Source organism: Octopus bimaculoides, chromosome 22 (assembly GCF_046866305.1).
Source record: "Octopus bimaculoides isolate indiv1 chromosome 22, ASM4686630v1, whole genome shotgun sequence".
NCBI lineage: Eukaryota > Metazoa > Mollusca > Cephalopoda > Octopoda > Octopodidae > Octopus > Octopus bimaculoides.
In genome coordinates, this window is record NC_142949.1 from 7,251,575 (window position 1) to 7,276,899 (window position 25,325).

The window sequence follows — 25,325 nt, forward strand, 5'->3', positions numbered from 1 at the left end:
GAGGAACGGAGAGAGTTCAATTATCAAAAGTAAATTAATTAATGCTCTCTCGAAGTCTATTATTTCTTACGACATCAACAACATACAATCCTCGCTGGTAAGAACAAAGTTTCTAAACTGGCTTGAGGAACTCAAAGGATTGCTTTGGTACAATGGTAGAAAAATTTGCCATGTTTACAGATGTGAGTTCAAATCTCACAGGCAGCTTTTGAAAATCTTTCTATCCAAAGGGCTTTTTAACCCAATAATTACATACCGTTATTTATAGCTTTATCTGCTTAGAGCTCCACAGTTAAAAATGAATTATTTCATGTTCTCTCAAAGTTTCCAAATTCTTATGTCAAAACAGACACACACCCATATGCACACACACATATATATATACACACACACACACACACATTATTTGTATGATTCATTTGAATCAAAGTATCTTAATAATAAAGACGCCAAGTTAGGTTCAAGATTAGCATATTCGTGTATACGCTAATATGTCCAAAACAGCTGTAGAGAATCCTAACCATATATATATATATATATATATGTATATATATATATATATATGTATATATATATATATATGTATATATATATATATAAAATACTGTTCTGTGATACTTACTCTTCGTCTCAGAGTTCTGTTCTTCGTTTCGTGCCATCTTTCTCGTAACTTCTTCAGTTTTTCACTGAGTTGGAAAATATTTTCTGGTTGGCATCGATCCATCATGTCTTGACCATTTATTTGCAGAGATTTGACACAATCTTCTTTGATATCAAGTTCTTCACATCGTTTCTAAAAGAAAATAAACAAAAACAAACAAGAAATAAAATTTTTATCTTACTGAAGAAATCATTTATTCGAAAAAAAAATGTCTGTGGAATATTTATCATGGTTTTTATATGTAGAAATCTTGTGGAAGATACCTGTATAAAAGACTCGTTATAGTTTATTTATATATAACGATGTATAAATGCAGCCATGCTTGTAGGCACAGGCATGACTGTGCGGTTAAGAAATTTGCTTCCCAACCACATTGTTTCAGGTTCAGTCCCAGGCAACTGTCTTCTGCTATAGCCTCAAGCTGACCGAAGCCTTGTGATTGAATTTGATAGGCAGAAGTTCCTGTGATGTGTGTGTGTGCATGTCTGAAAGTGTTAGTGCCTCTCTAACAGAGAGGAGGGAAAATAACAATCACATGACATAATGTCATTAGCTCCAAGACAAAACCTCTTTAATCTTTAATTTAAGCATGTTTTTATCAAGTTGATGATGCTCTTAATTATCTGCAAGCAACAAAAATGGGTGGTTAACGAGGTGAAATAAGGGAACGTTTTCCTCTCAACCCATGCCAACCCATTAGGGCTGGTTTCCTGGTTTCCAATAACATATAAATTCCCCTCCTGGATGGGATGCCAGTCCTTCACAGTGTTACTCATTTTTACCATCTGAGTAGTCCGGAACAATGTGAAATGAAGTGTTTTGCTCAAGAACACAACACACTGCCTGGTCCAAGAATGGAAACCACAATCTTACAATCATGAGACCAACACCCCTAACCACTAAGCCATGCACCTCCACTGTGGTTAATTCCATCATCATTAAATGTCCATGTTCCATGCTGGCGTGGTCTGGATGGGTCAACAGGCTCCAATGAGGCAGAAAACTATGTCAAGCTCCAATGTCTGCTTCAGCATAGTTTCTACAGCTGGATGCCCCTTCTAACACCAACCACTTTACAAAATGTACTGGGTGCTTTATTCATGGCACCAGCACAAGGGAGATTGCCAAGTAAGTGACCTCACTAATGCCAGTGCCACCCAGTAAACTATCTGTAAATAATTTTTATACTGTAATAATGTTTTCTTCTTTAACTCTACAGTATTTAAGCTGGTCATATCCAGTCAAAATATTCTACCTGTTTTAGGTTCAAAATGGCCAGTTCCTGCCTCTCACACCTTCTCTACAATGTCAGTCTAAAATTCAAGTTACATCATCAAAATCTCAAAGTTATGGGATAATGCATGGTTAATTCCAGTATGAATAAATAAACATTAAATTAGACAGAATATTCTCTATACTAAAGGGTTAAAATGAAATTGAGAAAAAAAGCAATAATCAATTTGAATTTGTCGAATTTAAATGAACAAGGTGGAAAACATAATTAGAGGAGAAAAGACTTACGATGAAATTATCCAGTTGTCCTCTGGCTGTTTCTGGAAGAGCCCCAAACGGGGGTTGAGACTTCAGTTTCATACGGAGATCCGTAATCCAATGAAGCATATCGTCAACGTCACCAGAGAATTTCTTTACCTTTAAACAGAACACCAAAAGATATATTAATTATTGAAGATTACCATTAAGGATAATCAATGAATTCTTTAAAGAAATATATATTCTCTTGAAAGTAAATTTAGTCACGGAATAACTGTAACCCAAAATAACTGATATAATTAATAAAATAATAATAATAATAATAATAATCATAATTTGGTATAAGGCTTCCACTGAAGATTCACTTCTTGAGAATAGGAAAGATAATCAGATGGTTTTTGAACAGTTCAAGACTTATTGAAATCATGTGGATATCCAAAGTTACATAAATTCTTCCAGGAATAAAACCAAATGTGAGCCATGTCAAATAATAATAATAATTGTTTCTGATATTTGAAACTCAGAATATAAAAACCCAGAACAAATACTGCAAAACATCTTGTTTTTTTATTTTTCAGGAGTTCTAATGATTCTGCAGGAATATTGCTTAATTATTCACAACATGGCATCATGCCTTCAGATGTTTATGTAGAAGAATGAATATTAGACAGAGTTAAAAATAATAGAAGATATTTTCGAAATTCTCGCATTTAACAACCTGCCCAAGATTCCCTGGGTCCTATGTTACAAACTTTTTGTTTCAAACTGATCTAAATTAAAACTTTCTCCCAAATTTCCTGTTAACTTCTGTTACAAACACCAACTGAATATCTACAAAGTTATAGTAAATTCTTCATTACTTTCAAAATTGATTGAAAGGAAAGTATTTAGCATCGTTATTGAAATAACCATGAATTGAAACAGAAACATGGTAACAAAAGACTTTAAAATAAGTAATCATTGTTAGTTTCCATGCAACCAATAGTAAAGTTTGCCCTTCATCAAATTCCTTACTTTAACCCTTTTAATAGCAACCCACCTGCAACTGTCTTCGGCTCTGTGATACAAACTTCCTTATTTAAAGTGATATTAATTTAAACTTTCTTCCATCAAAATTTAACCTTAATTTATGTTCCAAACACCAGCATAATAAATAATAATGAAGTTATTGTATTAAATTTCTTGATATTTTCAAAATTAATTGAAACAATGTTTAGCAGCAGAAAATATGGTAATGAATAGATTAAAAATAAATAAATGAAAGTAAGTTCCTAACAAAAAAATGCTTGAAATCTTTTGTTATTTTTGAATTCTGTAGAACATATTCTAAACCAATGACTTGACTAAGACTTAGAAGAAAATAAAGGAAACCAAACCAGAGTGATTCCAGTGCAGTGTTGTTTACCAAATTACAGATGTTTAATTAAAAATACTGGGAATGAATTTATCTAATTATAGTCAGTAGTTGTTAGTGAAGAACTGTAATTAAAATAGCTGAATAATTAACAGTTTCATCAATGATGTGTCATTAATGTGATTGGTGAAGGGGGTGGGGGAGATAACATCAAACAGGTCTTTGCAGTAAGGGCGTCCCAAGAAAAAAAAACATGAGGAGAAAGTGGTTTTCCTTTTTACAGCAGAAACCCAATATATCTACTCAAAATTTCATTACCTTTAACAGTGGAAAGGTAGATCTTTTGTTGAGGAATGTCACGTTTGAAAGTATTTTTTATTGATATGCCAAGTTTATCAAGGCAATGCAATTTGCAGAAAATACCAATTCTATATTTGGGCAGATAGATATCATTTTTGGAAAAAACCCACGAAATTTAATTTCACAGTTAAAGATAGTAATCTTTGACTTGAGGAAGATTAAGCTGCTATTTCTAACAAATTAAGGACTACATTATTCAATGTAACAAACCCATTTACTACAGATATCAGACATGTATGCTCAAAATTTCATTAACTGCAGAAATCAGTGTTATATACCAATTTGTTTGTTTCTTTTTTTTAATAATGCCATGTTTGAAACTGTTTTGTGTTGAGATATATCAAGTTTATTAAGGCAACGTGACTTGCAGAAAAATATTTTTGGGTGTTTGGTAGGTATTTAACATCCATTACTGGAATAACCACAAAATTTAATTTTGCAGTCAATGGGTTAAGACAGTACCCTCTAATTTGAGGGAGATTTGGCTGCTATTTCTAACAAATTACGGACCACATTATTGGATGCAACTAACCCATTCACTGACGAAATCAAATATACTCATTGAAAATTTCATTACCTTTAACTGCAGAAATCAGTTTTATATACACATGTATCTTTTATTGAAGAATGTCATGTTTGAAAGTATTTTTTGCTGTGATATGTCAAGTTTATTGTGTGTGTGTGTGTGTGTGTGTGTGTGTGTATGTATGTATATATATACTACATATATTCCTGGGTAATAGTATAAAGACTGCACCCCTCTGCCAAGTCATGTTGTGCCAGTGTGGCAGGGTAAGCTCATCAAACCAGTATGATTTCGGTAGAGAATATGCTAAGGCTTTCATCCTGCAGTGGACAGACTGAACATAGGCAATCTAAATCTATATACATACATATATATACGTATATATATATATATATATATACTCCAAGAAAGTTAGGGGTTGTGAATCCAACCCACTAAGGGATAATATCTATCCAATATACTGCTAGGAGGATACCCAATTATTATTACACTAGTGTTTCGGTCACTAGATGTCCTTTTTAATTTTAATTACTGATATGACACAATATGTCATATGTGTTTGTATATTGTTTTTATTGTCCTCTTAGTTGAAAAATAAACTGGTAAATTGACATAATACAATGTCTGCAAGTTGATGAGCACCACCTATTAATCCCCTCCATTTTCTTATTGCTATATATATATATATATATAAGGCTTTGTTATAACTTGGCAAACGAGTAAGAAGAGACAGTATATATACCATGCTTACACTAATTTTCTTAGGGGCCTGTGTAGTCATAAACAGATAGACACCTGCCCAGCCAACTTTAGCTCATCCACCCAGCAGGACATCCAGGATGTCACAACAAGAAGGAAGAGAGACAACCACGCCAGTAGTCAGCTCATGCACATCTTCAGCTGGGTAGACAACAGCAAGGTGGAATCAGGTGCTCTCCAGAAGGACACAAGACGCAGCCCAGTGCAGGAATTGAAACGACAACCTTATGACTGTGAGCCCAGAACCTTAACTGATAACTGGTGATCAGACTGACTGGAATATGGCATAGAAGTAAATATATAAAACGAAACACAAAAAAAAATTAACTTTTTCAAATCTAACGTTGAAGTGAATAACCTGTAAAACAATTATAATAATCTTACAGGTATCTCCTTTGCACCCTGTCGCCCGCCCCCACCACCACCTACTGTGATTTCACCTGTGCTTTCACGAGTACCAATAACTGTTAGTATCTAAAGTATTTTTACCTTTAGCAGAGTGTTTTCAACTCAACTGAATGTTAACAGAGAGCATCTTGGACTCAGCTGAAAACAGGCTTCATAATAATAATAATAATAAAATAATCGTTTCCACTATAACCACAAGGCCTGAAATTTTGCAGGAGGGGACAATTTCTCACTGTAATAGACTAGTCTATTACATTGGCCCTAGTACTCAACTGGTACTTATTTTATTGACCATGAAAGGGTGAAAGGCAAAGTTGACCTTACTCGGAACATGTACCCAGAAGAAATGCTGCTAAGCATTTCTTCTGGGTACATGTTTCGTCCGGCATAAAAACGATTCTACCAACTCACTGCCATAATACTAATAATAATAATAATCCTTTCTACTATGGGAACACAGCCTGAAATTTTGGGGTGAGGGTGCCAGTCAATTGGAGTGACCCCAGTATGCAAATGGTACAATGGTAAAGCACTTGACACGTAATCACAGGGATGTGAGTTCGAGTCTCATGGCTGGCTGGTAACATATTTTTCTGCTATGTATGGATAATTCATCCTGATCACGATATTTATTAGCATTATCATGTGTTTGACAATAAAAAAATTTATTTCTGTATCTTTCAATACATCTCAATGCTTCTAAAACAAAGTTTGTTTGTTTACTTTCATCGTAAGTTGAATTTATTTTATTGACACTGAAAGGATGAAGGGCAAAGTCAACCTCGGTGGAATTTGAACTCAGAATGTAGTGACAGACAAAATACTGCTAAACATTTCGCCCAGCATGCTAACGATTCTGCCAGCTCACTACCTTAATAATAATAATAATAATAATAATAATAATAATAATAATAACAGAAAAAAGATAGTATAAACACACGCCAGAAAAGGTCACAGAAAACGAGAAAGCAACCATACTCTGGGATATGCCAATACACACAGATAGAGAAATTAAGGCAAATAGACCAGATATAGTTGTCAAAGATCATGAAGAAAAAAAATGCTTTCTAATTGATGTATCAATACCAGCAGATGACAACATTTCCCTAAAAGAAATGGAAAAACTTTCAAAATACAAAGACCTGGAAATAGAGATAACTCGAATGTGGAATCTAAAAACAGAAACAATTCCTATCATAGTAGGTGCCTTAGGTATAATAAAAAAATATTCAGACAAATACATAACAAAAATACCAGGACTTACAAATATATATAACATACAGAAAATTGCACTACTGGGTACTGCACACATTCTACGCAAAACACTTTCAATACAGTAAACATAAGAGCACCACAGCAAACCACAGCACATACCCAAGGCGCACAGAGCTGCGCTCGGTAGTGAAGTGAAAGCACGTTATAAAAATAAAACTACTGAATAATAATAATAATAATAATAATAATAATAATCCTTTCTATTGGAAGCACAAGGCCTCAAATTTTGGGGAAGGGTTTAAGTTGATTACATCAACCCCAGTGTGTAACTGGTATTTATTTAATCGATCAAAAAAGGATGAAAGGCAAAGTTGACCTCAGCGGAATTTGAGCTCAGAACATAGCAACAAACAAAATATTGCTAAGCATTTCGCCTGCGTGTTAATAATTCTACCAGCTTGCCACTTTAATAATGATAATAATAATTACTTACATAACGAAGAGTTTCTTGAAGCTTGTTTTCTTGATCTTTAGTTTTGATTTCAACTTCTCTTAACAATTTAGAAACCTCATTTGTCTTCCGTTGAAGAGGAGAATCAGCATCACCAGATCTTGAGATCAAATTATCAACAGCATTCTTTAACTTGGAAGTCGTTAAGCTTTGGTTCTTTACATCATCTTGGATCAGCTGGAATTATTGAATATCAGAAAAATAAATAAACTATTCCAAACATAGATATCAAACCACAGATTAGGCGTCAGGAAATAAGTACAGACAAGTAATGCTACATTGATATCTGATAATTACTTTTATTTTACCAATCCCAGAAAAAAAATGGGGGACAAAAATTGAGCCTAGAAAGGGACAGACATTTAACAAAAAATTAATATTGATTTTATTATAATCAATATATATGAATGTTTTTATCTTTTTAATTCATCTTTTATTTCCTTAAACTATAAAGCACATCATATCTGCCAAACGTATTACAAGGATGCAAATAAGCAATACCTTATTAAATGGCAGAATATATCAAAAGAATTTTTCGAAGCTCCTTGTGTTTAATATACTGACATAATGTTTTCAAATTGGTGGCTTTTATGCCATGGAATTTCCACGGGTCCTGCGACTTTAATATCATGGGAGATAACTAAGTATAAATTGAACATAACGGGAAATAACTATGTACAGCACGGTATTAAATCCATCTGTGTTGGTTCTACAATCTGAGTATAATTTTTGAAGGAAAACATCTATGTTTGTCAATCTTAGCCAAATAACTATTCTTAAGACTTTAATTAATCTCATCGTCAGCATCAATTAGCGTCCGTTTTCCATGCTGGCATGGGTTGGACAGTTTGACAGGAGCTGACCAGCCAGAGAGCTGCACCGGGCTCCAATTGTCTGGTATGGTTTCTACAACCAGATGCTTTTATTAACACCAACCTTCTTTAGAACATACTGGATGTTACTTAGGTGGCACCATACTAAATCTAGAAACAATTGTCACTCATATTTTTCAAGAAAGACGTTGTTAGACTGAAGTGGATCATAAGATGTATATATTTTACCATTTTCGAATTCAGTCTCTGCTACAGTTTTCCTTCTTTAATGATACATTAAAGTATGGAGGTAAGAGTGTCACTAACTGCCTTACTCACTGAACTTTGATCAGTGAGTAAGGCAGTTGGCAGCACCCCCACCATTACCACCTTCACACCAGGTACCAAATGGTGTACAAGAGTATAGCAAGCATGGTTGATAGTGAGACTGCCCCACAATAGCAGCTCATTGGCAGATTGATACCCGATCATTGTCTGATGATATAGATCTTCCACTTGGCAGCAATAAACCTTCAAGGCATCGATCAAAGACTCCTCCACCTTGTCGGTTATCCAACGTCCTACTGCCAACGTCTCCACCAAATCTCTGGCACAGAAGGCTAAACGGTTTCTAGCATCTGCCCCAGTCTACAGACAGAAGGGCTGACTTACTCTCCCTTTTACAGCTTGTCACTGATATGGGTGCAACTATCTGTATGCATATATGTATGACCGGCTTCTTTCAGTTTCCATCTACCGAATCCACTCACAAGCTGGGTGGCCTAGAGCTTTAGTAGAAGTCACTCATCCAAGGTGCCACCCAGTGGGACTGAACTTGAAACCACGTAGTTAGGAAGCAAGCATCTTAACCATACCTGCTGCAGCTCAGTCATACCGAGACTCAAAGATGGAACACAAACAGGCAACTATTATTCAATGTAAATTCAAAAAAAATAATCCATACCTGAAGCTTTTTCAGCTGTGTTTCAATACACTTGGAGTCACCGATCACCTCATCCAAGCTATCAATGTCAGTCTTTATGCCAGTCAAACTTCCCAGCACATTCTCAATGGCATTATCAATTTCTCCGACTTTTACTTGGGTCTCATTCAAATTGGACTGAAAAATAATAAAAATCCTTTGATTAATTGCACACTCAAGTTCTTCACATCAAAGTTCATGTGTTTATTGAAAATTAATATTTCAATGAAAATTTATTTTTGTTTGAAATTTAGACTTTGAACAAAATGGATTTGATATTCATGCTGTTAGCTTCATTGTCAGAGCGTGTATACACACACATAAGCGAAGTATATACAATGTTAAAGTGTGTGTACCAACTAGCTATGTATACTTACTGCTAGTTCACTATTGCAGTATGCAGATATCAACCATTACATGGGAGCTATATATATATACACACACACACACACTTCCAGATTCACTATTACAGAGTAAAAATGAATATTAAGTATGTAACTATATCTTTGGTGCAGCTTTCCTCATAATGACTCCTAAATTCTTCTCCATCACTCATTTCGCTGACTATAGCAAAGCTCCATGCTGTAAAAATACCGATAGCTATCATCATCATCATCATCATCATTTAATGTCCATTTTCCACGCTGGCATGGGTTGGGCAGTTTAACTGAAAACTGGTAAGACAGGGAGCTGTACCAGGTTCCAATCTGATCTGGCAAGGTTTCTACAGCTGGATGCGCTTCCTAATACCAACCACTCCAAGAGTGTAGTGGGTGCTTTTTACATGCCAGTTACGAAACACCAGCATCGGCCACGACTACGATCTCACTTGGCTCGACAGGTCTTTTCAAACACAATATATTGCCAAAGGTTATGGTCATTATCATTAACGAATTTCCTTTGTAACGTTCAACAATTACAAATACAACAAAATTTTCAGACAATGCACTCAGCAGTGTGTATAAATGAATTGGGTGTCTATACATAAGTTTATACATACATACATACATTAATATATATATATATATATATATATCATCATCATCGTTTAACGTCCGCTTTCCATGGGTTGGACGATTTGACTGAGGACTGGTGAAACCGGATGGCAACACCAGGCTCCAATCTAATTTGGCAGAGTTTCTACAGCTGGATGCCCTTCCTAACGCCAACCACTCAGAGAGTGTAGTGGGTGCTTTTACGTGTCACCCGCACGAAAACGGCCACGCTCGAAATGGTGTCTTTTATGTGCCACCCGCACAGGTCAGTCCAGGGGCACTGGCAACGATCTCACTCGAAAATCCTACGGGAGCCAGTCAGGCGGTACTGGCAACGGCCACGCTCAAAATGGTGCATCTCATGTGCCACCCGCACAAGAGCCAGTCCAGGGACACTGGAAACGATCTTACTTGGCTTGCCGGGTCTTCTCACGCACAGCACATTTCCAAAGGTCTCGGATATATATATATATATATATATATGTATGTATGTGTACTGAATTAGCGTACCTCAAAGCATACTTAAAGTTACAGATAATAGCATGTAGGTATTGGACTGAAAAATAAATAATAAATATCTACATGCTATCATTTATAGCTTTGTGTGTACTTCAAGATCCACTCTTCCAAAAATGAATTATTTCATACTCTTAAAAGTTTATAAAATTCTTTTATAAACTTATATATATATATACATATATATGTACGTATATATGTATGTATGTATATATATATATATATATATATATATATATATATATATATGTATGTATGTGTACTGAATTAGCGTACCTCAAAGCATACTTAAAGTTACAGATAATAGCATGTAGGTATTGGACTGAAAAATAAATAATAAATATCTACATGCTATCATTTATAGCTTTGTGTGTACTTCAAGATCCACTCTTCCAAAAATGAATTATTTCATACTCTTAAAAGTTTATAAAATTCTTTTATAAACTTACATATATATATACATATATATGTACGTATATATGTATGTATGTATATATATATATATATATATATATATATAAATAAACCAATGTGAGCATGAATGGGTGCTCATACACACAGATACAGAAAAATATTTATGCATATACAGCAGTGTGTGTGTGTGTCTAGCAACATTGACAAAGCATATATATTGCTGTGTGAGCATGAAATAAATAAAATGTGTGTGTGGGGAGAGAGAGAGAGAGAGAGAGAGAGAGAGAGAGGTGGGAGAGAGTGTGTTATATATCATGAATCTTTTGAGAAATGTACCAAATTAATGAGTTGACACGGAACAAGAATGTACAAAATATTGATTTCTAGTTTGATGAATGGTCTACTAACTCTCCCAATTCACTGCCATAGAAAGTGAGAATCATTTCTCACGTAGGCACAAAGTCGGCAACTTTGAAGGGAGATGATTTTGTTGATTATATTGGTACCTGTACTTGACTGGAACTTTATTTTATCGACCTTGAAAGGATGAAACGTAAAGCTGACCATGGTGAGATTTGAACTCAGTACATAATAGCCGGAAGTATTAATAGCTTGAAAGTTTGGCACAAGGCCAGAAATTTTGAAGGGAGGCGAAAATGCATTGCACTGACCCCAGTGCTCAACTGGTGCAATTTGTCTGGCATGCCAGGAGTAATAATTAAGCAAAACAATGACTGGGTGATGACAGAATGTCAATCGGACAGCAAATAGATGGTGAGAACTTTATTGGTGGAGGTGATCATCATTAAAATGTCTCTCTCTCTCTCTGTCACACACACACAAGAATTATAATGCCGACAACTAAGATTGAAATTCTTTCATGAAGAATTGCTGCAATGTTTGGGGAATGAATAAAATGAAATGAAGGGGTGAAAACTGACAGATCTGAGAGGTTTGGGCCATATAAGAAGCTAAGCTATTTATAATTCTATGGATCAAAGACATTTCTAGAAACAAAAAAAAAAAGATTTTCCAAACTTCTTTTTTTTTTGCTAGAATTTGTAATTATTCTAAAGTGAAATGGTGTAGAAGAATAAAGTGAGTGTATACAACAGATAACTGCTGTTTAGGCAGTTGTTGGTGCCGATCACAGTTACCTGTTCTTCCTGAAGAAATTTTCCAGAGTTGGCAATTAAAAAATAAAAGGTAGATAACGATGGTTAATGAAGGAAAGAAAGTAAACAGAAACAAATTAACATCACTGAATGTTTGGTGGGGTTGAGGGAGGAGATGGGGAGTTTTGTGGTGAACAATTTTGAAAAGGAATGGAACAGAGTTTGTGTGAAGGAAGGGCAGTTCTGGTTGGAAATTAGTTCAAAGAATAAAAAAATAAAATTCTATATTAATCACAGCAATAAAATAATAAAATTGAAGCAACTAATTCTTAAAAGAAAATTTCATGCAAATGGAATTACAATAACGGGTACATAAAAATGCATTACGTTTCATTTTGACAGATGAATCCCTTTCCCATCACCAACCACTTTACAGAGCTTATTGGATCCATTTTATCATGGCACCAGCTTTGAAGAGGTTGTCTTGCATCTTGGCAGGATTAAAGAATCTTCTCAACCTGTGTTCTCTCCGCTTCTTGTCAATAAGAGCAAACTTCTAAATTAACCAGATAACTTCATTCTTACATGTCAGACTTAATGATAAAGTCCATGCTTTAATAGAATTACAGAGTAGGAACAACTTGTGGATCCACACCATGGCAATACAGTAAAACTGACACGAGGGTCTTGTTATCCTGTAGTGCTCAGTCTAAATTCTGCTGCCGGAGAGGAATGAACTCCACTACACAGACTTTCTCAAGATACACTAAATGTTAAAGTTTCCAACGGTTCCACCCTGAAACTCAATGGGTTAATGAACTCTCAAATTCTTGGATAGTGGAATTAATTAATCAGTGCATTTATAAACAATAAGGATACAGTTACCCACCTCTCGATCAGCAATTCCTTTAATTAGATCGTTCCATTGTTCATTAATGTCACTGACAGGCTTCATGAGGTATTCTGCTGCCACAGGTGAAAGGTCATTCAGTGCAGTCATGTGTTGATTGAGGGTATCCACATCAGCTACATGGGGGTGCGTCTGCATCTTGAACAGCTGAAAGAATAAATTGCCAGAAACTTCTAGAAAATATCAACATATAAGCATGCATATATATATATTACTCTATTAGTCCATATATATATATATATATATATATATATATATATATATATATATATATAAATAAATAAAGAGATAGAGAGAGAGAGAGATAATAGATGTGTGTGTGTATGTATATATATATATATATATATATATATATATATAGATAGATAGATAGATAGATAGATAGATATAGAGATATAGAGATAGATAGATAGATATAATAGTTAAACAGGACATCAAAAATTAAGGCGAGGCAAACCTCTCAAGTCATATACAATATTATTACAAGATAATATTGTATATGACTTGAGGTTTGCCTTGCCTTAATGTTTGATGCCCTGTTTAACAATCATATATCGGCTGCATTGGAAATAATCTGCAATGGCTCTGTAACTACCATAACCAGTTATAACCATGGAGCCCCAGTAATCTGTTACAACATTTACCTAGCGTACCCAATTGTTTAGATCACCTGTGAACTAAATCGCATACATTGTGTTGTGTGTGTGTGTATGTGTGTATATATATATATATATATGGATGGATGGATCCAAAACAGGTAATATCAGCAAACAATGGTTTCCCATCTAGTGAAAAATAAATATCGAATTGATATACAACCAGAAGAGCTACTAATATTTTTGTGTTTTTATAAAACCTTTAAGCAGGAATATTCATGAAATGTGCCATGTATCTCCAAGCAATCTTTCAGGCTTTGTTTATGCATTTATATATATATTTTAAAAAGCAAGGACACATAAACAGAGCAGGAAAGATTGCTTGGAGATACATGTCACATTTCATGAATATTCCTGGTTAAAGTACTATAAAAACATGAAATTATTAGTAGCTTTTTGCAATGTGTATTAAATCAAAAAAAAAAAAAAAAATATATATCAATTAGAAAATGGAGGATAATATGCTGAACTCAACTACTTGCAGACAGTGTATCCCGTTGAATTCATTAACTTAATTCATAGCTAAAGTGACAAAAAAAATACAAAGTACAGATGTTTATGACAAACCATGTTATTTTGCCAACCGGGTTTACAGATAGAAGTACAAAGTACATAAGGAATCAGAGGATGAACAGAATACCTGCTCCCATTTATTGCACTTGGTATAACACTAGTGTAGCAATAATTGGGTACCCTCCCAGCAGTATATTGGATAGATACTATCCCTTAGTGGGTTGAACCCTCAACCCCTAACTCTCTCGCATTATATATATATATATAGGAAATTGCAAGTGTTGTCATTTCTTTGTTTTATGATTCCCATGGCAGAGCCATCTGCTGGCTGGCAACATGAAGCTTGAAAAGATGGAATGATAAGTAAACCATGGCTACCACGACCCTGTATGTGTGTGTATATTAAACACACTGCAGCATTTTACTTACCTTAAGTTCTTCAATTTGGTGCCTTAGTGCAGCCTTATCTGTCGATGGAACTTTCATGACAGAAAGTTTCTGTCGTGATACTGGAAGCCAGCTCCTGATAGCCTGGAAATGAAATTTTTATCAGTGAAATTATATTTATCTCTTTCAAATCATCTCAACGTTACCTTCACTTTAACCTCTCTTTCATATATATATATATATATATATATATATATATTTTTTGTTGTATTTGGGGATGGTCATGTTGCCAGTTTAGCCAATAAAAACACATGCACTATTTTATTGGCTAAACTGGCAACATGACCATCCCCAAATACAATAATATCTGTTTCAACACACGATTTCACATCAAGAATCTTGCAAAACAAATATATATATTGTGCATGTGCTTTTTTCTAAGAAAAGATGTTGACTCTACATTTATAATGTATTGAGCACTTATTTTTTTACTTTTTTACTCTAGCTGGCCCACAAATAAGCAATACATATACATACACAGACAGAAACACACTTGCAGACACAAATACATACATACATTGACATATATTATATGACAAGGTATAAATAATGGTCATTGCATATTTATTCGTGCAGTAAATTTGGCTTACAGCTGTTTCCAGTTATCATTATAGGTTCGTTACTGACAGGTTTACTCAATTGGTCGATTGATTGGTTGAGAAAATTTGAATGAATAGCTCTGTTGTTACACACACAAACACATATAGACAAACACACAGACATACATAGAAATCACAAGCATATAAACATACACAAACAAATAAAAACACACAATCAGACAGACACAAACAGATATAAACAAATACACATACAAACATGTATAAAAGAAATACACACACACACTTGTGTTCAAAAATACACACACACAGACACATACATACATACATACATACATACATACATACACACACATAAAATGGTAAAATCCAGAACGTGGGAAAAGAGATGTTCAATAGCAGCAATGATAATCCACTGAAGAGATTCTTAAAGAGTTCCATTGTTGTGAGAAGGAATAAAGAATCCAACATAATGGTCAGTTGACCTTTGTCCAAGTAGACAGGAGAGGAACATATGCCATAGGCAATTGACCTTTGTTCAAGAAGAATGGCAAAAAATGAGAGAAACTGGTGTTGTTACTCTTGGCTACAAGCTACAATATATAATTATTCTAGCTAGAATATATCTTAGCTATTAGCTGGAATATATATTGTGGTTTAATGTCTTCACCCTTTAGCATTTAAACTAGCCATATCTAAATATTCTACCTGTAGAAAATCTGCCTCAAATAAGCTGTATCTGATCCATGCAGACATGAAAAAGTGGACATTGAATGTTGATGACATGCGTGTGTATGTAGCTTTGTCTTCACATCACGTGATGATGTAAATGAGCTTTGTTTTCATACCAGTGAGGGTTGGTGACAGAAAGAGCACCCAGCCAGAGAAACATCTGCCTTGGCAAATTTCATTTGACCCATGTGAGCACAGGAAAGTTAAATCTTATATTCTTTTACTTGTTTCAGTCATTTGACTGTGGCCATGCTGGGGAACTGCTTTGAAAGGTTTTAGTCACACAAATCAACCCCAGGACTAAATATTCTAAATATTCTATCAGTTCAAAACAATGTGAATAAATAAGCATTATATTTGACAGAGGAATCTGAATGCTAAAGGGTAAAACTAGACATATCCAGCCCAGATATTCTATCTGTTTAATATGAAAACTGGCCAGATCCAGCCTCTCACACTTACTCTACAATGTCATTCTACAAATAATCACGTCATTGAAATCTCAAAGGTACGAGATGATGCATGATTAAGTTAAAGGGTTAAACCAGCCATATCAAGTCTAAATATTTAATTGCTTTTCATTCAAACCAGCCAGATCCAGCCTCTTACACTCACCCTACAATGTCGTTCTACAAAGAGGCAATCACAACATCGAAATTTCAAAGCTACAAGATAATGGTTAATTCAAAACAACGTGAATAAATAATTATTTAATTTTGACAGACTAATCTGAATGCTTTAAGGTTAAATAAAGCAGAAAAATGTCACATCTGAAAGATTACAGGTCTACCAAGTCAGGACTTGTTGTTGGCACTCCGTCGCTTACGACGTCGATGATTCCAGTTGATCCGATCAACGGAACAGCCTGCTCGTGAAATTAACGTACAAGTGGCTGAGCACTCCACAGACACATGTACCCTTAACGCAGTTCTCGGGGATATTCAGCGTGACACCGAGTGTGACAAGGCTGACCCTTTGAATTACAGGCACAACAGAAACAGGAAGTAAGAGTGAGAGAAAGTTGTGGTGAAAGAGTACAGCAGGGTTCGCCACCATCCCCTGCCGGAGCCTCGTGGAGCTTTAGGTGTTTTCGCTCAATAAACACTCACAACGCCCGGTCTGGGAATCGAAACCGCGATCCTACGACCGCGAGTCCGCTGCCCTAACCACTGGGCCATTGCGCCTCCATCCGGGTCATGACTAACCTGGAATTAAACAACAACATCTTGCCATACTTACATCAATTGTTACTTGAAATTTCTGTGCGTAACCAAGAGCTGCATTCAGTTCTTCTTCCCGTTCATAAGCGACATCATTCAAGTCTTCGGCCACATTATCAATGTCTTCCAACTGTTTCTGGACTTCAATTTTACCAGGATCTCCGCACATCGACGACAACTTGCTGCCAACTTTCCGGCATTCTTTTGTCTGTATCACAGCATTCTCTTGGGCCTGACGAATGTCCTGATAACAGGAAACAAAAGATGTACATTTACAAGTCATCCAATTTACCCCAAATGTGAATGTAGCTACAGATAATAACGTTTAATAAGATTGGATTAAAATAACCCTTAGATGAGAAAAACTTGGGGTTTTTTTTTTCATTGCACCAACACTAGATGGGTCACCATGCTGCTTGCAAGAATAAGGTCCTTTTAGACTGGGTTGGGTTACAGTGGGGGGGGGGGAGGTGACTATATGTTAGGAGATGAGGGGGTTAACTCTTTAGCATTTAAACCAATCATATTTGGCTGAAATATTTTATCCGTTTCATGTTCAAACCAGCCAGAGCTGGCCTCTTACACCTGTCTTACAGTGTCATTCTTAAAACAGACAATAGCATCTTTGAAATCTCAACGCTCTGAGATGATGCATGATTAATTCAAAGCAATGTGAATAAATAAGTATTACATTTGACAGAGTAATCTGAATCCGTAGGATTAAACCAGTCATATCCAGCCCAGATATTTTGTTTTATGCACAAATTGTCAAGATCTGACCTCTCACACGAACCTTACAATGCCATTCTAAAAATCAACCATCACATCATCGAAATCTCAAAGCTATAAGACTAAGTCAAAACAATGTCAATATATAAGGATTACATTTGACAGGGTAACTTGCATGCTAAAGGGGCAAGAAAAGGGGCCAGAATAGAACAGGTTTGTTGCTGTAGAAAAGCAACATTATAGACGAGAGGGTGGGTGAATGACCAGGGTGGAACTGGAAAGGGATAAAAATAGAGAAGATGAGGTACCAACATGGACCCACAAAATACAAGGTGAGTACAAGGTGGGGTGGGGACAGAACAAGGAATGTGGATGGGTAGAGGCTGTAAGGGTGTATGGGAGAGAGCGAGAGGTGGTTAAAGATGGGGGAATGAGCCACGGGGATGAATATGAGGAAGGAAAAGGTTTATATATCAAAACATACCAGTAATTCCTTCTGTTGCTCTTTTATGGTTGGAGGATCAATTCCAGGTGGCTCTTGAGAATATAGATTATCTCGCAGGTCTTTTATTGTTGTCTTCACCTCGTTACACATATCGTAGAACTTCGAGGACACCTGAACCACTTGGTTTAGCTGTCGGTCTCGTTCCAGTGCGGCAGAAGACACACTTTGTGCCAATCTTACTATTTCACCAACTTTAGCATTCATTTCTTCAACTAAACAATGAAAAATAAATAAAAACAGTAAAATTCAGTGATGGAATTTTGGAATTTCTATTTCAGCTGAGAGAAATTAAAACCTTTACTTCCCAACCACATGGTACCCGGTTCAGTCCCACTGCGTGGCACCTTGGGCAAGTGTATTCTACTATAGCTTCAGGCTGACCAAAGCCTTGAGTGGATTTGGTAAACAGAAACTCAAAGAAACCTGTTGTGTGTACATGTGTGTGTGTGTATTTGTCCCCCATCAATGCTTAACAACCAGTGTTGGTTTGTTTATACCCCTGTAACTTAGCAGTTTAGAAAAAGACTGTGATAGAATAAGTACTAGGCTTTAAAAAAAAATGTCCTGGGGTTGATTTGTGTGACTAAAACCTTTCAAAGCAGTACCCCAGCATGGCCACAGTCAAATGACTGAAACAAGTAAAAGAATATAAGATTTAACTTTACCATGCTCACATGGGTCAAATGAAATTTGCCAAGGAAGATTTTTCTATGGCTGGGTGCTCTTTCTGTCACCAACCCTCACTGGTATGAAAACAAAGCTCATTCACATCATCATTCAATGTCCACTTTTTCATGTCTGCATGGATCAGACACAGCTTATTTGAGGCAGATTTTCTTCAGTTGGATGCTCTTCCTGTTGCTCACCCTCATCGATTTCTGGGGAAATTTAATAACCCCCCCCCCCATTGCTAGATATGTTCTCAAAGAATATTGGAAATGAATGGCATGCTTGTATAACAGTGACACTCATTTACAACTATTAGGTGATGTTAAGATGACACATGCATATAGACATACATACACACACATATGGTAATACACACATACACATATAGACACACACACACAGGCATACACACAGACATACATAGCCAAACACAAATATATATACACATAGACATACATACATACATACATGCAAACATACATACACACACACACATAGTGGGCCTCTTTCAGCTTTTGCCTACCAAATCCACCCACAAGACTAATCAACCCAGAGTTATAGTAGAAGACATTTGCCCAAGGTGCCACGTAGTGGGACTGAACCCAAGGCCACATGGTTGGGAAGCAAAATTCCTACTACAGTTACACCTATATCTATAGAAAATATAAAAAAAAAAAGTCTGTGAAAATCAGAGAAATGGAGACACAACATGGTAGAATGTATGACATGATACCAACATCATAAACACCACATGTGACCAACAGACCGTTTAATTCCTACAATCCACAAAATTATTTACAGATGCAGGCACATGAAAATGAACATGTAGCAACAGATTAAATTCCTGCATTAACAGGAAGTTATTATTAATACCACCACAAGAACTCATTACAAGATGTTACCACATTATAAGATGCTAACACCATATTGTACTGGTTTCATGTGGTAGCATTATCTAATCATTTCCTCTGAATTTTCTACATTAATGAGATTTCTGGTTACTGCTACATGTTGATATCACATGTGGCAAGGGAGAGTCAATTCCTACATTCAAACCAACAACCAAAGTGTCCTTACTTTCTGCTTGGTCTTCCACTCCTTGGTTGATTAGTCGGACGACAGACTGTTGGGCATTTTCGACATTAGATTGGTGTTTTTGGAGACGTTCCATGATCATCTGGAGAGAGAAAGACAGAAAGGAGAGTTCAGAGGAATTGCCTGACAATGACTAAAGGCATAAGACAATACAGCATCGACTCGTGACTCAAATACAGCACTGACTCGTGACTCAAATACAGCACCGACTCGTAACTCAAATACAGCACTGACTCATGACTCAATCAATATAGCGCCGACTCGTGACCCAAACAATAGTGCCAACTCGTGACTCAAACAATACAGCGCTGACTCGTGACTCAAACAATACAGCACTGACTCATGGCAAGTAATATGAACCAGATTTATTGTTATATTGCTTGAATAAGTCATAACTTATGAGTCAAGTAACATGGCACTCACTCATGAGTGTTGAGTTCATCACTTTGAGCCAGAGAAAAAAGACAATCCATGCAGTGGAAACACCCCTCCTCACCCTGCTCCAAAGAAGGTCAAGAGAAATGTGATATATATATATATATACATATATATATATATATAGTAGACTTACTTGTAAAATAGGACGTGTGCGTTCAATAATGTAATAATACAAAGAATATATATACATGTATACACACATATATGTACATACTTACATCTACATGTGTATATACATGCATATCAGGGTACAGGACGTTAGAACAATAAACTACAGACAACGGAACGAACACATAGGAAAACGGAAAGCCCCTTGGAATATCCCTTCATCAGCTGTCTCTATTCTATCTAGACGTTTCGAAGACCATATATATATATATACATATATATATATATATATATATAAAACCTCACATGGAAATATAGTTTCAGGAGTCCAGCACCAGCATTGTATGCTTTTACTAATTTTGGCCAGTGAGTTGTGGCCATGCTGGGGCACTGCTGTATATCTAATGACATTTCATAATGAATTTAATAGTCTAATAATAATAATAATAATAATAATAATGATAATGATAATAATAATAACTTACTTTATTATCTTCGATTTCTTCATATAATTTGTCTGGAGTTGCTGGAATTGGGTCAACATTATTGATGGTCTGGTCCATTTCAGCTAAATCCTCAAGAAGGTTTTCTAGAGTATCAGAAACCTAAAAAAATAAAAAAAATATATATATATATATAAATGCATGCATGCGTGTGTGTGTGTGTGTGTGTGCGCGTAACATTCTGCCATTTGATAACTAAATATGATCATGAATTGAGGATATCAACATATATAATACATACAATGAAATAAGGATATTGAAAGACACCAAGGCAGATATCACAACATTTGTAACACACACACACTATATAAGTAAACAATGGCCTTCTTTCAGTTTCCGTCTATCAAATCCACTCACAACGCTTTGGTCAGCCAAGGGCTATAGTAGAAGATACTTGCCCTTGGTGCCATGCAGTGGGACCAAACTTGAAATCATAGAATTGGGAAGCAAACTTCTTACCACAAAACCAGGTTTGCAAGTATCGCCATACCTGACAGTTAATATTAATTATGTGAAAGTATATTTAAAGGTAGGAATATTAAAATGAGTGAAATGGGGTCAGATGTGTGATGGCAATTTTGTTAAGGAGTTTGTTTTGTGGGCATCCAGCCATATAAACCAAGCCAAATCAGACCGGAACTTGGGGCAGCTCTCCAGCTTATAATACTAGTCAAACTGTCTAAGCCCATGCCTGGATTGAAAACAGACACTAAATGATGATGGTTCCAGGTTCAATCCACTGTGGAGCACCTTGGGTAAGTGGCTTCCATTAAAGGCTTGGGTCAAATTATGTTTTGTTAATAAAATTAGCAGAAAGGAGAACATATAAGAAAGCAGTCTAGATACCCCTAAAAAAAAAGACAGGATGGTCATTACTGGAATTTCTCTGATCATAAGTCTTCTTGATAAGGGTCAACCCAGGGTTAAAAAAAACAATACCTTAGAAGTATGTTCTAATTGTTAATTAGTTAATTAGCTTCTTTTATATTGCAGCTTGTTCTGGGTTCGATTTTAAACTACATCCGGTAGTAGAGCCCTAGTTTAAGAGTGTGGAATCATCTCTTAGTGACTATTGCTCCCAAGTCTACCCAGACCCAAAGCAGTGGCACCTGTGAGAGTCACAGCTGTGGTTCAATTAGACACACCAATGGACCCAAGGCAGATGAGGCCTTTCAGCTCTTTAGCTTCTCATCTAAGAGAAGATATCACCATATAAATCCTGCCTCCCTGGTAACTGTTAGGCTTTTGGCACTTGTTGCACCAAGCCATTTACAAGTCTGAATGCCAAGAGGGTGGAACTGGCACTGCACAAACCATGTCCACCATCATAAGAACAGTCATCATGCAGATTGTTCAAGAAACCAAGACACCAACATTATCACAGTTTCTTCGTAAGTGCAGTGGACAACAACAAAACACTGAACCATGGATATCGTGCAGCTGTCTTTCTAAACCCTCGGTTGTCGAAGTGACAAGAGAGTCTCTAGTGTATAAATTACAGAATACTTCCTCCATCTCTATTCAGGAGTTGGTGGCACTATGTATGATTCAATATATTTAATATACTAGGGTCTTTATTGAGCACCCAGTTCACAGCCACACCCTATTTTAGACTCAATAAAATCCCAAATACAACTGAATGTTATTTCTTTCACAATGAGAACTTTATATAAAAGATTTACAACAAAAAAAACCAACAATGCAACATTGATTAATTGAAATGGTTTAATTATGGCAGTGGCACCTTTAACCATAGAATTGACACTCTTGATTATGGTAATGGCACTGTTAATTATGACAATGGTGCTCTGCTTACCTCTTGTGTCATGGCTTTTCGTTGTTCCATAAGTTTCTGGGCTTTTTGTCGAGCTTGTAACTTCAAATTGTCGTATTTTGTAATAATGTTTAGCAACTTATTTTGGAGGTCATCAGAATCATCGTCCCCACAGAATTCCATTAATTCCATGCCTGTATCCTTCAGGTCTTCAACAAATGGCTTGTGATCCTCGATGATCTTCTGAGTAACCTAAGAGACAAAGAAGAACATGGAATTAAAAGAACAAAAGAAGTTCTGAAGAATATTCAAAGTTCGATTATGATTAACAGATGTAAAAATAAAAAATAAAATGAAAATTTTTTTTAAATAGGAAATAAATCAAGGAATATTGCCAGATTTAGACTAAAAATAGGACCAAGAAACATATGGAGTGTGGGGTACTGTGTGAAGCTGATGTCAACTTTGTAATTAGGCAGAAGAACTATATTAACTGAAGGTTGTTAAATGTCTGAGATGTGATCATCATGATTTTATCTCTTGCTTTCCATACAATCACGAGTTAAACAGTTTGGCAGAATCTGACAAGTCAGAGGACTGTACCGTACTCCAATGTTTCAGTTTTGTTATAGTTTCTATGGCTGGATGCCCTTCCTAATGCCAACCACTTTACAGAGTGTACAGTGTAATTTTTTTTTTCCGTGGCATCAGCACTAAAGAAGTTGTCTTGTCCGCAGCAAACCAGCATTGTCTTGGCTCAATTCTACAAAGTGTACCAACTGCTCTTTCCATGGCACCAACACAAATGAACAAATATCTGTCCACCTATTATATATGTACATATCTGCATGTTTAGACATTAAAATAATATTCATTTTAAAGCAGTTTTAAACAATAACAAATAAACATTCATTTATGGTTTGATTCTACTGAGAGAAGAACCAAATTTATTGAGAATATCAAAGTGACTAGAAATTCAAGTTTTACCTGAAGACTTGTTCAAGCGGTGAGGTGAGCCAATTAGCAAAACTGGAACTCCCAGTCGACTGGATATCCTCATTATGTGCATTCTTTTATTTGTGTCAGTCATTTGACTGCGGCCATGCTGGAGCACCGCCTTTAGTTGAACAAATTGACCCTGGGACTTATTCTTTGTAAGCCTAGTACTTATTCCGTCGGTGTCTTTTACCGAACCATTAAGTTATGAGGACGTAAACACACCAACATCAGTTGTCAAGCGATGGTGGGGGGACAAACACAAACACACACATATAGACAGGCTTCTTTCAGTTTCTGTCTACCAAATCCACTTACAAGGCTTTGGTCGGCCCAAGGCTATAGTAGAAGACACTTGCCCAAGGTGCCATGAAGTGGGACTGAACTTGGAACCATGTGGTTGGTAAGCAAGCTATTTACCACACAGCCACTCCTGTGCATGTGAAAAAAAAAAATATATATAAGTTTGCTTCCCAACCACATGGTTCCGGGTTCAGTCCCACTATGTAGCATCTTGGACAAGTATCTTCTACTATAGCCTCAGGCTGACCAAAGCCTTGAGAGTGGATTTGGCAGACAGAAACTGAAAGAAGCCTGTCTATATGTGTGTGTTTGTGTTTGTCCCCCCACCATCGCTTGACAACTGATGTTGGTGTGTTTACGTCCTCATAACTTAATGGTTCGGTAAAAGACACCGACGGAATAAGTACTAGGCTTACAAAGAATAAGTCCCAGGGTCAATTTGTTCAACTAAAGGCGGTGCTCCAGCATGGCCGCAGTCAAATGACTGACACAAATAAAAGAATGCACATAATGAGGATATCCAGTCGACTGGGAGTTCCAGTTTTGCTAATTGGCTCACCTCACCGCTTGAACAAGTCAACTGATGTTGGTGTGTTTATGTCCCCATAACTTAGCAGTTCAGCAATAGAGACCGATAAATTAAGGCGGTGCTCCAGCATGGCTGCAGTCAAATAATGAGTGAAACAAGTAAAATAGAATAATACATGAATGTATTGTTCATAATTATAAGCTTATTTAAATGACAAGCAGACAAAATCGTTAACACACCGAGCAGAGTGCTTAGCGGCATTTCATCTGTCTTCAAGTTCTGAGTTCAAATTTTGCCATGGTCAACTTTGATTTTCATCCCTTCAAGATCGATAAAATAAGTACCAGTTGAACACTGGGTTTGATGTAATCAATTTATCCCCTCCCCCAGAATTACTGGCCTGGTGCCAAAATTTGAAATCCATAATTATAAATCTATTTAAAGCAATGGAGCTGTCAGAATGATTACTGTGCAGGGCAAAATGATTACCCGCATTTTGTCCATCTTTACATTCTGAGTTCA

General features: G+C 36.1%; 1 protein-coding gene across 1 annotated transcript in view; it reads right to left on the reverse strand.

The window, feature by feature from the left end:
* The window catches only part of LOC106873493 (uncharacterized), a 296,970-nt gene that overhangs the window by 75,055 nt on the left and 196,590 nt on the right, over positions 1–25,325 (reverse strand). Inside the window, 11 exon segments of the mRNA XM_089339867.1 lie at positions 623–793; positions 2,183–2,311; positions 7,268–7,462; positions 9,062–9,217; positions 13,009–13,176; positions 14,628–14,729; positions 17,174–17,398; positions 18,368–18,600; positions 20,135–20,234; positions 21,184–21,303; positions 23,018–23,227. Coding sequence (XP_089195993.1) covers positions 623–793; positions 2,183–2,311; positions 7,268–7,462; positions 9,062–9,217; positions 13,009–13,176; positions 14,628–14,729; positions 17,174–17,398; positions 18,368–18,600; positions 20,135–20,234; positions 21,184–21,303; positions 23,018–23,227 — 1,809 coding nt within the window.